This window comes from Pristis pectinata, chromosome 6 (assembly GCF_009764475.1).
Source record: "Pristis pectinata isolate sPriPec2 chromosome 6, sPriPec2.1.pri, whole genome shotgun sequence".
NCBI classification, from domain to species: domain Eukaryota; kingdom Metazoa; phylum Chordata; class Chondrichthyes; order Rhinopristiformes; family Pristidae; genus Pristis; species Pristis pectinata.
In genome coordinates this window covers 61,764,225-61,781,953 of record NC_067410.1, presented here as the reverse complement: position 1 = coordinate 61,781,953, position 17,729 = coordinate 61,764,225, and the positions used below count along the sequence as shown (strand labels likewise).

Here is a 17,729-nt window from a genome sequence, read left to right as displayed (position 1 = left end):
AGTAGTGTAAATGGATGCTTAATGGTTGGCATAGACCTGGTGGGCTGAAGGGCCTATTTCCTTGCTATATCACTCTGCAACTCTATATGGATCACTGTAGTCTGTTCCAGGACTTCAGGGGAAACTTGTGTAATTTTCTGCTTTACAAAAACACCTTTACAAGCATTGCCTTTTCTTGCAGGTGAACTGTTAATTTATGTCAAGGTTAATTCTTCCCCATCAGAATTACATTGTAATGTCACTGGTTCTCCCAAGATGTACCAAATTAGTCAATAAGAAATAAGCAGACTTTTGCAAAGGAGTAAACTGTTCAGTAGTTTCCTGTGGTAAAGCTGCATTGAAGGATGGGCCAGTGAGATGTCTTTGGATGGCAGGGTTGCTGGTAGTACAGTTTCCATGCTGTCTGTCTGCCTATCTCTTTCTCTCTCTTCTCTCTTTCCTCTTTCTTTCTCACCTCTTTCTCTTCTTGCTCTACTTTCTCTTTGTTTCTCTCTCCATCTCTCTCTCTGTTATTAATAAATGTAAAGGGGGAGTCTGTTCAGGAGTATAGAAGGTGTAGGGGGATACTTAAAAAAGCAATTAGGTGGACAAAGAGGGGGCACAAAGTATCACTGGACAAGATTAAGAAAAACTCCAAAGCATCTTTGAGGCATTAAGGGCAAGAGGATATACAGAAAGAAAAGGGCCCACTAAGGACCAAAGTGATCATCTGTGTGTGGAGCGACATAGGTCAGGTCTTCAATGAATAATTTAATAATCAATAGGTCTTAAATGTGTTCACTAAAGAGAACATTATAGTTGGAGAATTCAGGGAAATTCTAGAACATGTTGTCATTGAAAAGAAGATATAAGATGACTTGACGAGCTTAAAAATTGATATATTCCCTGGGCCTGATGAGCTATCTCCCAGGTTTCCATAGGAATCAACGAAAGAGATTGCTGGGGTCCTGACGGAGATCTTTACTAGCCACAGGAGAGGTGCCAGATGACTGGATGACAGCAAATATAGTACCTTTATTCAAGGAGAGAAATGGGGATAAACCAGATAATTACAGGCCTGTGACTCTAACATCAATGGTAGGGAAGTTATTGGAGTGTGTTCTCTTTTGGTCACTGCATCATAGAAAGAAATGATGGTATTGGAGAGGTTGCAAATGAGGTTCACCAGGATGTTGATTGGGATGGAGAATCTGAGTTATGAAGAGAGTGGATAGGCTGGATTTCTTTTCCCCTGGAGTGGAGGAGGCTGAGGAGGGTCCTGATAGAAGTATACAAAATTATGAGGGACTTAGAGAGGGGAGATAGTAGAACATTTTTCTTCATAGCAGAGTGTCTAAAACTAGTGAGCATAGGTTTAGGGTAAGAGGCTTAGAGGGGATCCAAGGAATAACTTTCTCAGCCAGAGGGTGGTTATAATCTGAACACACTGCTTGATGGGTGGTAGAGGCAGAGACTCTCACAACATTTAAGAAGTATTTAGACAAGCACTTGAACCCCCAAAGTATAGTCAGCTATGAACCAAGTGATGTTAAATGGGATGAGAATAGATGGCTACTTGAAGGTTAGCATGGAGATGGTGGGCTGGAGGGCTCATTTCCATGCTGTGTGACTCTATGAATAGTCTCTGTTTCACGGTCTGGTGTCAGGCACATGAACACCAAGGACTGGCTGTCAGAGCTTGGTTCTGTAGAGTAGGTGGTGCAAGTTGAAAAGCTTCCAATCTCTCTTGAAGGTTAGTCAATTCCGGAGGAAGCCTGTTGGATGTGAGATGCAGCATTGTGGTGAAAAAGTGTTGGGGAACTATTACAGCCTAATTTGATAGCACTCTGCGTCGATAATGAGCAGAAGCAAGCTTAAATTTTATGGGCACCCTCTCAATCCAGGCACTGTTAGATTAGGGTGACATAGAGGCACAGCTGGGAGATCCACTGCCCCACAGCACCAGAGACCCAGTTTCAATTTTAACCTTGAGGGCTGTCTGTGTGGAGTTTAAACATTCTCCCTCTGGTTGCTCCTGTTTTCTCTCATGTGCCAAAGATGTGCTGGTTGGTAAGTTAATTTGCCACTGTAAATTACCCCAAGTGTGTAGGTAAGTGGTAGAATTGGTGGGGGGGGGGGGGGGGGGGGGGGGGGGGGGAGTGATGGGAATGTAGGGGGAAAAATGTGATTCATGTAGGATTAGAGTAAATGTGTAGTTGATGGACAGCAAGGCCTTGGTGGGCTGAAGGGCCTGTTCCATGCTGTATCTCTCTATGACTTTATATTATTGTCCAGTTGAGAGATCACAAGGACTTCTGCATCACCCCTGCCAAGACTAGTACCGAAGTTGTTTTGAGTGCTGCCTAATCCCATTATTTATCTGCATCAGTCTAGCCCTCAAACAACAGCATCAACAGTAACATCGCCACACCCTAATGGTACCACCAGCCAGATTGTATAAAATATAATGCATCATGCTGAAAGAAAGCCAAATTGGAATAAATGAATATTCCCTTTCAAACATTGCCATAACTGTGCAGAATGAAATTCTCTTCACTCTCTCCAAAGCTTCCCTCTGAGGATCCTGCCCAGTGGTGCTTACTGGCTCCACCACCCACACCCCCCACCCCAACCCCTGCTGCTCCGTGCATTCACCAGTTGGAAAATATGCGTAATAGAAAGGGGGAAAATTTCAATTTCTCATCAAGTCATAAGCAGAAAGCATGCCCTGTATTTCATCTGATTTTACAGTTTGGAAAGTAACTATGATTAACTACATATTGAATTTGAATGCAGTTACTTAGGATTGATGCACTCAGGCTTGGAGCGTGGGAAGCAAGGGATATAGCCAAGAAAAACAAGATAAGGGGATATGTGAGATGGAGCCAATGTTCGTGGTAATTCTGATAGGGATATTTTTGTACTGTATCTCACAAGTGGAAGTGTGTTAACAGCTTTATTATTATTAGATAGCCAGTTTTTATAGAGATAAAAAAAATCTGATGATTGTAACCTAAAACAAAAACCAAGAATACACAGCAGAAAGATCATCTGAACAAGGATGGAGCGTTCAGTCCCTTGTGCCTGTCCTCCTGTTTAATCAAATTGTGGGTGATCTGTGACTTGTCACTATACCTGTGTTTGCTCAGATCCTTAATATATTTAGTTAATAAATGTCTGCCAATCATAGTCTTGATTCAGCAGCTGCAGCCCATTGTTTCAAGCCTTAGTTGCTGATTTTAGGTGAGCAAGGTTATTTGGACCCCTGACCTAATCCGGAAGCTCCCACATCACCGCACTTGATTGTTTCTTAAACAATTCCAGACCTATTGCTCCACTGTCTTACCCAAGAGGCCTTTCCATATGTTGTTGAATGAGTGAAGAACTTCCTGACATCAGTTCTAAATTTCTTTTGGCCTGGCTTTAACCTTTAACACATTTGTCCCAATTTAATGATAATTTGAAATCCTTCTTTGGAGTTTCTTTTTCCTCTATAATGCCTCAGATATGGAGTATATCAGAATCAGATTTATTATCACTGACGTATATGACATGAAATTTGTTGTTTTGTAGCAGCAGTACAATATATGCAGATAAATGGATTTGAGGTGTGTGCTGACAGTGATCTAATTGAACAGATAATTAGCTTTGAAGGGCTGAATGCCTATTCCTGGTGTTTCTATGCATCCTATGAAGATCTTCCTTGGACTCCCTTTTCATTGGTTAAAAGCCCAGGTTTATCCCTGGTGCAGGGGGCAGGGCTTCAGATTTTTGGATAATTGGGACCTTTTTTGGGGGAGGCATGACCTATTCACTAAGGATGGGTTGCACCTAAACTCCAGAGGTTCCAATATCTTGGCGGGAATGTTTGATTTAGTTGTAGGGGAGGGTTTAAACTGATCTGGCAGGGGGATGGAAACCAGGATGTTAGGTTACAAGATGCTAAGGTAAAGGAGGGAGTTTATAGAAACAAGTCCAATGAGGATGGCAAGAAGGACAGGCAGGTGAGAAGTCAGGATAATTTGCTGAATAATAGAAGTACAACAAGTCAGGATGTTAGGATACAGAATGTTAGGATAGGGGATGAGGTATATAGGAACATGTCTAACGTAGTATGTAGTGAAGATGGTAAGAAGGATAGACAGGTGGAAAGCCAGGATAATCTGCTGAACAATAGAAGTACAACAAAATTAATAGCAGATACCGGACTAAACGTACTATATTTAAATGCACGTAGCATTAGGAATAAAGTAGATGACCTAGTGGCACAACTACAGGTTAATAAATACGACATTGTGGCAATCACCGAGTCATGGCTTTATGATGGATGTGATTGGGAACTGAATGTCCAGGGGTACACAGTGTATAGGAAGGATAGGCGGGTAGGCAGAGGGGGAGGTGTGGCCATGATGGTTAGTAGTGATATAAAATCAATAGAAAGGAAGGATGTTGGGTCAGAGGAGGTGGAATCCTTGTGGGTGGAGCTAAGGAATAGCAAGGGTAAAAGGACAATAGTAGCAGTCATATATAGGCCCCCTAATAGCAGTCAGCAAGTGGACGATAAGTTGCAGTTTGAGATAGAAAAAGCATGCCAGAGTGACAATGTGAAGATAATTATGGGGGATTTTAACATGAAGGTGGACTGGGAAATCCAGAATGGCGGTAGTACTCAGGAGAGGGAGTTTGTGGAATGTCTAAGGGACGTTTTTCTAGAGCAACTTGTTGAAGAGCCCACTAGGGGATCGGCTGTTTTGGATTGGGTGCTGTGTAATGAACCGGAGGTGATTAGGGAACTAAAGGTAAAGGAACCACTGGGAACCAGTGATCACAATATGATTGAGTTCAGTTTCAAGTTTGAGAAGGAGAAACTGATAACTGGTGTATCGATATTTCAGTGGAACAAAGGAAATTACAATGGTATGAGAGAGGAGTTGGCCCTAATTGATTGGAAGAGTAAGCTGGCTGGAGGGACGGCAGAGGAGAAATGGAAGGAATTTCTACAGGAAATAAGGAAATTGCAGGATAGATATATTTCAAGAAAAAAGGTTTTGAATGGAAAAAAGGCACAAATGTGGATAACGAGAGAGGTGAAGGCTAAAATAAAAGCAAAAGGGGCGGCGTACAAAGAAGCAAAAATTAGTGGGAAAACAGAAGACTGGGAAGCTTTTAAAAACCTGCAGAGAGAAACTAAGAAGGTCATTAGGAAAGAAAAGATGAATTATGAAAGGAAGTTGGCGGATAACATTGGAAAGGATACTAAGAGTTTTTTTAAATACATAAGGTGTAAAAGAGAGACACGGGTTGATATAGAACCAATTGATAACGGTGCAGGAGCTATTATAATGGACGATAGAGAGATGGCAGAGGAATTGAATGAATATTTTGCATCGGTCTTCACCATGGAGGACATCAGCAATGTGCCGGTTAGTCAGGAGTCTCACGAAATGGAATTGAGTTCAGTTAAGATTACTAGGGAGAAGGTGCTAGGAAAACTAAATGGACTAAAGACTGATAAGTCTTCCGGACTGGATGAGGTGCATCCCCGGGTTCTGAAGGAGGTGGCTTTAGAGATAGCGGAGGCATTGGCGATAATTTTCCAGAAATCGATAGATTCCGGCGTGGTTCTGGAGGACTGGAGGGTCGCAAATGTAGTTCCGTTGTATAAGAAAGGTGGGAGGCAGCATAAAGGAAATTACAGACCTATTAGTCTGACGTCAGTGGTGGGAAAGTTATTGGAATCTATCCTCAAAGACGGGGTTACGGAATACCTAGAGGCGCAGGGCAGGATAGGTCCTAGCCAACATGGTTTTGTGAAGGGACGATCCTGCCTGACCAACCTATTCGAGTTTTTTGAAGAAATCACAGGTAAGGTGGATAAGGGAGAGGCGGTAGATGTTGTGTATTTAGACTTTCAAAAGGCCTTCGACAAGGTACCGCATAAGAGACTGATTAATAAGATGAGAGGTCATGGGATTACAGGTAGGATAACAGAATGGGTGGAGCATTGGCTGGTTGACAGGAAGCAAAGAGTGGAAATAAAAGGATCTCGTTCTGGTTGGTTACTGGTTACTAGTGGTGTGCCGCAGGGGTCGGTGTTGGGACCGCTCCTTTTTACCTTGTACATTAACGATTTGGATGATGGAATAAATGGTTTCGTGGCTAAGTTTGCGGATGACACCAAGATAGGGGGAGGAGTAGGGAGTATTGAAGAGATAGGAAGGTTGCAGAGGGACCTAGACAGTTTAGGAGAATGGGCAAGGAAATGGCAGATGAGATTCAATGTAGGGAAATGTGCATTTGTACACTTTGGAAGCAGAAATAAGCGGGCAGATTATTATCTAGGAGGAGAGAAAATCCAAAGTACGGAAGTACAAAGGGACTTGGGGGTACTCGTGCAGGATACCTTAAAGGTTAACCACCAGGTCAGATCGGTGGTAAAGAAAGCGAACACTATGTTGGCATTCATTTCGAGAGGTATAGTGTATAAAAGTAAGGAAGTGTTGATGAGGCTCTACGGGGCACTAGTGAGGCCTCATTTGGAATATTGTGCGCAGTTTTGGGCCCCACATCTTAGGAAGGATGTGTTGACGTTGGAGAGGGTTCAGAGGAGATTTACGAGGATGATTCCAGGAATGAAAGGGCTTACGTATGAGGAGTGTTTGTCGACTCTTGGACTGTACTCACTGGAGTACAGAAGAATGAGAGGGGACCTCATAGCGACATTTAAAATATTGATAGGTAAGGACAGAGTAAATGTGGCTGGGCTGTTTCCCTTGGTGGGTGAGTCCAGGACCAGAGGGCACAATCTTAGAATCAGAGGGTACAGTTTCAAAACAGAGATGAGGAAAAATTTCTTTAGCCAGAGGGTGGTGAATTTGTGGAACTCCTTGCCACGTACAACAGTGGAGGCCGGATCAGTGGGGGCGTTCAAGGAGGAGATAGATAGATATCTAAATAGTCAGGATATCAAGGGATATGGGGATAAGGCCGGTAATTGGGATTAGAATAGTTTTTTTTCTTCTTCTTCCCTCATTCCCCATTTCTTATTTCTATTTCCCTTTCCTTGGAGCAGACTCGATGGGCTGAATGGCCTGCTTCTGCTCCCTTGTCTTGTGATCTTGTGATCCCATCTGAGAGTAGCATAGTGATTCTTTGACTCTAATGCTTTTAATATTGCTTGGACCTCAGTGATCAGAGGTAGCCATGGTTCTCAAGAACCTGACGAGAAAAGGATGCATCCACAGGACTTTCTTTATCTTGTAGGGACTGTGAAAATCAGCAGTGTCTGTAAGAGATGGCTGGTTTCACTTGCCAAGTGTATATCCTTATGTCTAGTTGAAAACTGATGCAGTTGATCCACTGATGTCTCTGAAATTGAGGCATTAATGTGGTAATTATGCTCTTTTAGATGTGTTTGACATCAAATCTAAAGGTCCAGAATTCTTTCAATTTTAATTATTTCAGCACTATTTAAGTTGTACATATGTTCTTCATTTTTGTCATAGAGTCTTACAGCATGGGAGCAGGCTATATGGTCCATTGAGTCTGCACTGAACCATCAAGCACCCATTTACACTAATCCTAATCTAATCCCATTTTATTGTCCCCACTTTCCCATCAATTTACTATGTGATAAGACTATTGAACGGTTCCCTTATACAATGAGATGGACTATGACTTCACGATCTACCTTGTTGTGACCTTGCACCTTATTGCACTGCACTTTCTCTGTAGATGTGACACTTTACTCTGTACTGTTACTGTTCTTACCTGTACTACGTCAATGCACTTTGTACTAACTCAATGTAACTGCACTGTGTAATGAATTGAGCTGTATGATCAGTTTGTAAGACAAGCTTTTCACTGTACCTTGGTACATGTGACAATAATAAACCAATACCAATACTACCATTTACCCACATACCTAGGGACGATTTACCGTGGCCAATTAACCTACCAACCTGCATATCTTTGGTATGGAGAGAAAGTGCAAGCTCCACACAGACAGCACCTAAAGTCCCTGGAGCTGTGAGGTCATGGCTCTGTCAGCTGCGCCACTCTGTGGCCTGACTTTCTGCAGGGATCAATAAAGAAAAAAGACAGGTTGATCTCTTGTGCAAGTGTGGGAAGAAACACAAAGCAAGAGAGATTATAATGATGGAGAGGATTAAGGAATTGAATGGCTCACAAACTGCTCAGTAGAAGACTATTGGATAATGTGAAAAATTGACAACAGATAGGAGTTGATCAAAGATGTGCACTGTGTAAGAGCAAAGAGATTTATGTCTGGGTGACAAGTTGTATGGTGGCAGAGGAGTAAGGGGCCTGAGTTTTTCATTACAGGAAAAGGTGGCATTAAAGTAGAAGACTTGATATTAGTGGAGTGAAGTTATTGGAGGGAGGTATGTGCACAGTGGGAAGTTTGGAAAACAAAAGGGGTGCAATGAGTAATCTGGTTTAGTAAAATACAAAGAAAAGAGGAAACTTGTGACAAGAGAATGAGGAAAGCTCTGAGGATTAGTGATTCAACATTTTAGTCCTTGTAGCAACAAACAAACTGCTGGAGGAACTCAGCGGGTCAGGCAGCATCTGCAGAGGAAAACAAGCAATCAGTGTTTCAGGTCAGACCAGATGAAGGGTCTCAACCTGAAGTGTCTACTGTCCATTTCCCTCCACAGATGCTGCCTGACCCGCTGAGTTCCTCCAGCAGTTTGCTTGTTGTTTCAGATTCCAGCATCTGCAGTCTTTTTTTGTCTCCATATTTGTCCCTGTATCCTGTCCATGAATGTCAACATGCTGTTCAATGAACCTCCTTAGATATCAAATGAAAATAGAGTGCTGGAAATTCTCAGCAGATCAGGCTACATCTGTGGAAGGATATGGACAGTCAACACTTCAGGTCGAGACCATTCATCTGGGTTAATGTTTCAAGTCAATGACATTTTATCAGAAAAAGGAAAGCTTAGACACTGAGCATGTTTTAGGTTGGAGAAGAGGGAGGTTGGAGAGGAGGGAGGGTGGATCTGAAACATTAATTCTGTTTCTCTCCCTGCAGACACTGCCTGACCCATTGTGTATTTACAACACTTTCTATTTTTATTTCAGATTTCCAGCATCTGCATTTTTTGTGCTTTTTAGCTCCTTATGGGAGCTGGTTCAACGCACTTGGACATCAAAGAATTATCAGTTCTTGATTTGGCAAGATTTGGGAAGGCATGTATAATAATAGAGGAAATCTGACCATATTGCTATTAAGATTGATTTTGGAAACGATTTTTCAGACATTAGCCAAATTGGCATACAGTGGACATTTTAGATCAAGTCTTAACTGTGCTTTTTAATATCCTGTCACTGATATTTAACTCATCATTTCTTCTTCTGATGGCATTGACTTTGCCTATTGTATGACTTCCCTTCTACTTGGTACCATCAGGTACATCAGCCAAGTGGACATTTTTTCCAAATCTGAGCTTTCAACCTGTGGTTCAGAAAACTTTCAACTCCAAGGGCATCATACATACATTTTCTCAGCTGCTGTCCTAGCAAGGGCATTTTCACCAGGGCCTCACTTGTATGCAAGCAGGGGCTACTTTTCACCAACCCCAGGATAGGGAGACTATAATGTCCTCTAAATGTTGCCTTTGCTGTCACTAACATAGGTTAGAATGTTCCCACTGAGTTGCAGCTTGATTTTACCAAATTGGGCATCCCTCCCTGCAGTGTTCATTCCATGCCTTGACCCAGATCAAGAAACAGGGCATCCCTCCACTATCATCAGTTTGGAATCTGCACTGGTCATGGGTTGCTGATCCTATCAGAAAATCACAAGTGACCCATCACAGACAACAGACCCTTCATTGCCCGATGGGTGCATTCAATGGACAGTGGTACCATTGGCACTGTGGGCTCATCTGAATAACCCCCTTGCATTTTCACAGGTGCCTTCTTTCAAATGAGATGTTAAATTGAGGCCCAACTGTCCTCTCACAGGGATATGAAAGATACAGTGGAATTATTCAAAGAAGAGGAAGGTCCTCAGACAAGATTTATCCTTCAACCATCATCACTAGAACAGGTTGAAGGTTAAATTTGGTAGCACCTAAAATAGGCATGCCAATTGTAAATGCATGTTTGTAGTTTGACACCAATAGAACTTAATGGATCCAGAAAAAAAGCATCATAAGTTTGCCACTGATTCCCTCTAAACATCAACACCTTTCAGTCTCTCACTGTTTAAAAAAATACTTTGTCTTTGTCTTTGTTTTGATCTGTTTTTGTGCTCTATAACTACACCATTTAAATTGGCTTTTAAGGGTTCTGTGGAACCTATGGCCCTTTTCACTTTTTCTGCCAAAGTGGATGACCTCACATTTTTCCACATTATATTCCATCTGCCATACCTTTGCATATTCACATAGCCAGTCTATATCCCCCTGAAGCCTCTCTGCATCTTTCTCACAGCCCATACTGACACCAAACTTTGTATCGTCAGCATCCATGTATACTGTTTACTCTGTGAGCTTCATGTGAAAAGGAATTTCATTGCACCCTGGTGTATATGACATAAACAAATAAACAATAAACTAATCGAATCTAATCTCCTCAGAGCAAGTTACACAATTCTGTTGGTTGTGGAACCTTATCACTCCACTATTCCTCCTGCCATCCGTTGGGAATCTGATGGACTTTGTTTCTTTCTTTCATTCCTTCCATACCAGTATTCTAACTTTGCTTAAGTGTTCAGTTATATATTTTTGCTTTAAATTCCTCAACTGAGCCTTGCAAAGGGATTATACAACCAAAACAAATGTAATCGTGCATTAATGTAGTAAAATGTAAGTTTGACCCTTCAGCCTTTCCCATTGCCAAATTTACTGCCTTACAGTATGTCTTCCAGCACAGCATAGATGCTGCCTAGGAGAAGACCTAAACTGCTGATGGGAGAACTGGGTGAGCTAGCCCTAAGAAACAGTCCCAGTCCGCCTCGCAGAAAGTATATGCAGTCGAAGTATTTGTAGGCTTCACCAAGCCAAAGCAAGATTGATGGAGAAGTAATGAGTTTTAAACCCATGAGCTCCCAGAAGCAAGGAGGCAGTTCAGTAGCATTGAATTGTTAGGATCTGGTTTTAATCTCCACTGGAACCAAATAAAGATTATTGCTATGATACAAAGCAGCTGACCTGGCAGCATAATTACACCATTACAGGGACATTGTTAACAATTAAAACAGTGGAGGCCGTGTTGTGAAACATTATCTGCCCAAAGAGTGAAGATTAAATACAAAGGATGTTTGTTTTGAGGAACCAGAGTTAATAGTGCCCCCTGCCTTCTTCCCCTTCCCCCAGCCCTCACAGAGGACTAGATTGTTGCAGGCCACAGCCAGCTGTTTCCTGTTAACAGGACAACCTGCCTGCAGAGGATGAGCCAACTGTTTGGATTTGACTCAGCAACAACCCTTCCCCACTACCCTCCCCCACACCACCACAATTCCCCCACACCCCTCGAGCCTTTGCCCCTCATTAATGCCCATGCAGATTTTGTGCTAGGAATTTCCCCTGTCTTTGGAAAGCAGTATTCTTTGTTTTAAACAAATGGACCCGAAGTGTCCATCTGGTACACACCAAAACAGGAGGTGCAAATGGGGACTCTGTGGACAGAATAAGAACAATATATTTTGGAAATGTTTTGGGATTGCATGATTGAATATCACAGTCACCCCTCACCCAGATATTAGATGCAGAATTGAGCACACCCTTTACATTATTGTAACATAGGCCCCTCTCCTAGTGGACCACAGCAGATCCTGTTAACTGTTGGGTGGAAGAGACCAGTTAGTAGCTACAAAAGGAAACCCAAGGTAAATAGAAGACGTTAACTACCCCTGCAATCTCTGGTGTGGGCACTGTCCAAAAGGCAGAGCCACTTTATTCTCTGTAGACCACACACTGAGCTTGTTGGATCAGGGAAAAGCTTTTAGTAGTCGGTGCCTGCCAAGGGTGGAATTATTTGGCTGTGGTTTGCCCTCCTTTTCTTTTCAAGAGAAATTTTGGAGATAGATTTTGGATGGGCTAACTCCTGTTCTTGTGTTTTTAAGCCCAACTCATGGCTTAACCACCTAGGTATGTTGATTTCCTCTCCCACCCCCCTCCCCCCAAACTGCCAGACATGTTGCTTTACCCTCTCTTCCTCTCTCACCATCTGTCGATCTGTGTTCTCACCAGGCCAGGAGCCTGGAGAGGTTTGAAGCTGGATCCACAATCCAGAACCTGGGCTGGGTGTGAGGTTGGAGCCAGATCCAGGGTTGGGCTCAGGATTAGGAACACTGGGGCTCAGGAATATGGGTAGGTTTAAATCCAAGCTGAGACTGAAATTTACAAGCTAAATATTACATAGAAGTTATTATATACATGGAGGGGTTGATTGCTGAATGGTGTTGCAGTCTTAAGTGTTGTTGACAGCAGCCCTGGAGACACTTGTTGGAAGTCCATGCCCCGATCCCTCTCAAATACCGAGGACTTAGTGCACACAACTCTGTTGGTTGTATAGCCTTGTTTCACTACTTGTCCGCAATCCCTGAAATTCTGGTGAACACCTGCATCTGATGAATCCCTGCAATTCTGGTGGTCAGACATTTAAGTTATCAGAACTTTTGTATATCCCACGTTTTTGGAGAGGAGAAAATGGAATTTATTGTCTTGGTGAACACAACAATCTAGAGAGATGATAAATTTTATGGCAGTTGGAAAGCCATTGTAACTATTTTATAATGGGGTACGGGACAACTTTGAAAAACTGAAAAAAAAACTGGATATTGTAAATCTGAAATTAAAAACTTGGTCAGGCAGCGTGTTTAGTGTTTGTCACCTTTCGTTGGAACATCAGACATCTTCCTGTTGGTGATTGGTCAGACCCTGTGACTGACAAGAAACTGCAGATGCTGGAAATCTGGAGCAACACACAAAAGGAGCTGGAGGAACACAGTGAGTCAGGCAGCATCTATGGAGGGAAATGGACGGTCAATGTTTTGGGTCGATACCCTTCATGGATGTAGGATCTAGCTTTCTTTATATTTAGTTTGATTTTTACTCACTGGGTGGATTGCTTCCTATGTTCATGTGAAGGAAACATGGACTTGGGTCAGACGGTTTAATTGCTCTTTGGTTACTGCCTCACACATTTTCCCCTTTGCACCGCTTTACTTTGTACAAACATGCTCTAAATTTAGAAACATAATACTTTCTGGAATTTTTACACTAACAAGCAAAAGAGACCTCTGCTGAAGAAGACACAAAACATAAGGGATAGAAATGTTTATGAGAAAGTGATTTGCACAAGAAAAATACTTGGAAGTTCAAGGAGCAAGAAAACAGTTTTGTGCTGAAGAATTTAATGTTTATCAACGTGAAGGATTTATTGGAGTAGGGAACAGAACGTTTTCTATTTCAGGTACCCTGTTTCAGCATCAAAAATTTTGCTATGAAGTAAAGTGCCCTCTACAGTCATGTATTAACCAGGCAATGATTTCCTGTAGCAAAAAAGCTGCTGGAGGAAGTCAGCAGGTCAGGCAGCATCTGTGGAGGGAAATGGACAGTAGACGTTTCAGGTCGAGACCCTTCATCTGTCAGTCCACATGAAGGGTCTCGACTTGAAGCGTTGACATTTAGGGTCGAAGCCCTGCGTCAAGAGGGTTTTGACCTGGAACGCCAACAATTCCTTTCCGCCCACAGATGCTGCTCAACCCACTGACTTCCTCTAGCAGATTGTTTGTTGCTCCAGATATAGTGCTCTATTTTGTTGTATGTGGGATCCTGTTGCACACAAATGTAAAGCCTTGTTTCCTGTAATACCACAGTGACATTAAGGCAGTTGTAATGTCCTGTGGAAACAAAAGGCTCCACAGAAATACACAGATATTAATCATCATCAATGACCGGCAAACTGTAGTGAAATGCATAACTAAAACTCAGTGTTAATGTTCCAACAGGGAGCCAGCCATTGTACAGCTTGTTACACTGGGTCAACAGACAGGAAATTACATTAACAAAGGTAAATGTTATCAGAGAGTATCACATTACATGGCACACAGGAGTACTCAGAGGCTCAGTGAGCAGAGTTGCTGCCTCACAGCTCCAGTGACCCGGGTTCAGTCCTGATGTTGGGTCCTGTGTGCAGTTTGCACATTCTTCCTGTGACCATGTGGGTCTCCCTCAGGTGCTCTGGTTTCCTCCCATAGCCCAAAGGTGTGTGGATTGCTCGGTTAATTGGCCGCTTAAATTGTCCCTGGTGTGTCTGAGTGGTAGAGTCTGTGGGAAGTTGATGGGAATGTGGAGAGAATAAAATGGGATTAGTATAAATGGCTTGATGGTCAGCACAGACTCAATGGGATGAAGAGTCTGTTTCTATGCTCCATAACTCTACACCTTTTAAGATGGCTTTTAAGGTTTCTATGGTAACCCATGGCACTAATCTGTTTTCTCTGCTACTTCTCATTAGTTGGAGAAATCCCTCAAGTTTGAAGTGTCTGAAAGGGAGCAAGAGGCAGCCGAGTCAAAGGCTGTGTCAGACCTCCGTCGCCAGTTTGAGGATGAAGAGCGGGTATATAGGAGAAAACTTCAGGCCTATCAAGATGGACAACAGCGCCAGGCCCAACTTGTACAAAAACTTCAGGCTAAGGTAGGAGTTGCCTTTCAATACTGATTCTGATCCAAGCGAAGTTCAAAGGTAGCCTCACGATTCAAAGAATGGAATTTAGCTTGAAGGAAGGGGAATTTAATCTGCAGAGAAATTGTCCAGTAGGTTTAGTGAGGGAGGATTGAAAATAGAATAAATATTAACAAAGCTTGATAGCTTGGGTCTCAGTGCTGTAGAGGTGTCCTCATATATCAGCTCTTAACAATTAAACCAGTACTTAGAAATAAGGGAACGGGACAGAGGTTAATGAAAAAGAGAGCTGGCAGTTCTGAAGATTGGTGAAGTACAGTGCTGGCTTAATTTGAATGAGAGCTGAGGAGGAAAGGGTTGTGTGGTGGACCCAGATCACAGGGTTTCTGTGGCACTGTGACCACATCAATTCTAGTACAGTGCTTCAGGATGTAGGGAACAGGTCCAAGGTTTTTCTTGGATCATTTTTTATTTGTTGTCAGGAAGTGGCAGAATTATTTTGACACTTGGGTTACTGGTAGTTTATAATTGAACAGCTTGCCAGGCCATTTCAGAGAGTATGGATAAGTTGGCTCTTTTGTGTGAAACTTGAACCAAGTGTGGAGCCATCAGGCTATCTATGTCTTTGAAGGGAGTTTAATTTGTTTTGCCCAAATAGTAAATGAGGTATCCTGGGAATAGCATAGAAGCTGCAGAAACTGAGCATTGAACACGCTCAATATTTGGGTCTAGCAACTTGACTGCATCACAACCACATACAAATCCTCCCCAGGTTATGAACGCCTGACTTGTGGACATCCTGTACCTATGTTCGGGAGACCGGCAGAATGGAGAATGGATTTGACAGCTGCTGCAGGGCTCCTGGCATCTTCTGCCGGGTGGGAATGGGGCATTTCTGCGCGCCATCTCTACCCAACTACCCAACCCCCTTCCTGGAGCTGCAACAATCGGGCTGAGTCGAGCCAAGCAGAGCTGGGAGCGTTGAACAGACTCTCTCACTCATTGAGTCAGTGAGGCCGGCTGGTGGCTGCTCTTCCTGTGCCTGCTCGCTCTCCTGTCACAGCTGTTTCCGTGATCCTCTCCCACACACTGTTGTTCATTTCCAACTTACAAGCAGTTCGGGTTACAAACAGTTGTCGAGAACAGAACCTGGGGAATGCCTGTATCAGGAATAAAATCAGGATCTAGGGATTTTCTCTGGCAGGCCCACATTGTTCACTCATTACAATATTTAGATAAGTGGCCTATGTTAAATGGAGAAGCTTTTTGTGAAATTGATCTGTATCACTTCATGTGGTGAACTAACCCAGTATTTCATGGTGCTAACAGTCAGCAAAGACTATAAAGCTGTCTGTTCTTCAAGAGTACAACCAATGCAAAGTATTTATTCAGTATACCTGCCTCAAATCTTTTCCATTCTGTCCTTGAAAATCTTTCAGTGGTCCAATCCTTTAGCAATCTTCCACTGACTGGTTTCTTAATTTTTCCCATCACTGCTACAAATGTTTAACATTAAATCTCCTCCAAATGTTACCACCCTTAACTCTAATTATTCATACTACTTGCTTCTGTCTTGTTTGATATATGCATTTTCAGTTTACACAAACATACCTCTTTCCATCTTGTTTGCCCCTGTATGAGATCATCTTGCCATCTTTGCTTCTTTGTCTCATGTCTTTCTGTTGACTTTGGCCTTTATTTGGTTACCATCCCATCTGCACACCCTCTTTTGCCTTATAGTTGAATTTCTCAAATTGGAGTTGCAGGCAAATTTAGCTACATTGTAATTTGGATTTGAAGTGTAAACTCCTTCCCAATGTAGGGTTTTGCTTGGTCAAGAAATCTGTTGAACAGTCCAACATTTGACTGGTTCATGATGAACTGGGTTAGTCAGCAGCAGTGGGAGCAGTCAGTGTTTGTACGTGTATGTGCTGTATGGTGGCTACAGGTTGTTTAGTGGAGTTCTGTACAGTTCATGGTCTCACTGAAGGAGGTCACTCAGCCAATTATGGCTGTACTGGTTCTTTGAATAAGCTATCCAATTAGTCTCATTCCCCTCCCCGTTCACATACCTGTTACTGTTCAAGTATACTTCCAACTCCTCAACTCCTTTCTGAAAGCCACTGTGACACTAAGGGGCTGGCACTGTGGTGCAGCTGATCGAGCTCCAGTGACCAGGGTTTGATCCTGACTTCTGTTGCTGTCTCTGTGGAGCTTGCACATTCTCCCTTTGCCTGCATGGGTTTCCTGCAGGTGCTCCAGTTTCCTCCCATATTTCAAAGACGTGGGTTGGTAGGTTAATTGGTCATTGTAAATTGTCCCGTGTATATATGTGAGTGGTAGAATCTGGGGGTGGTTGATGGGAATGTGGGGAGAATTGAATTGGGATTGGTATAGGATTGGTGTGGATAATTGCTTGATGGTCAGCTCTCTGTTTCGATTGTCAATCATCTTCAATAACCTAGTTACTGATCCTCTTCAGTGGGAATAATTTCACCCTATTTAGTGAAACTCTCCATAATCTTGAACACCTCCATCAAATCTTCCCTTCACCCTCTCTATCTAAACCTAGCTTCTGTACGTCTGTTTGTTCCTCCTTCCATAATTCTCCAAAAAGCTCTCACCCAAATTCTCAAAGCAGTTTCTTGTGGAATTCTGATGGGAAGCATCCAAAAATCAAAAGGCCTTATTGGGAACCAGCATGTAAATTGTTCCATGTATTCATCACTGTTACATGAAGTTGCCAGGTATTTATGCCAGCAGCTGGATTTCGGTTGCATTCTGGTTAGAAAAGACAAGAGGCTGTTTTATTGTCCCCTTTACTCAGCTAATAATCTATTGTGGATTCATTACAAAAATGTTTAAGTTCTTGACATAGCTAAAAAGTTTAAAACTATCTTTTTGTTCACTAAATTTTCACTATGTTTAAGTTTGCATATTTCCAAAAGTAACCAAGTGATCCTGGTTTTATCTTGTTTAATCCAGTCTAATCCAAATGTAACCTTCATTAAATCATCAACTGATTCTGTGGCACAACTCTGCAGGGATTTCAGTTTGGTGCTAAACAATGAGCTCTTGTGCTGCTTCCA

At 42.5% G+C, this 17,729-nt stretch overlaps 1 protein-coding gene across 1 annotated transcript in view; it reads left to right on the top strand.

The window, feature by feature from the left end:
- crocc2 (ciliary rootlet coiled-coil, rootletin family member 2) overlaps nucleotides 1-17,729 on the top strand; it is a 203,712-nt gene that overhangs the window by 33,543 nt on the left and 152,440 nt on the right. The window contains exon 4 of the mRNA XM_052018582.1: nucleotides 14,473-14,652. Coding sequence (XP_051874542.1) covers nucleotides 14,473-14,652 — 180 coding nt within the window. The remainder of the gene's footprint in view (nucleotides 1-14,472; nucleotides 14,653-17,729) is intronic.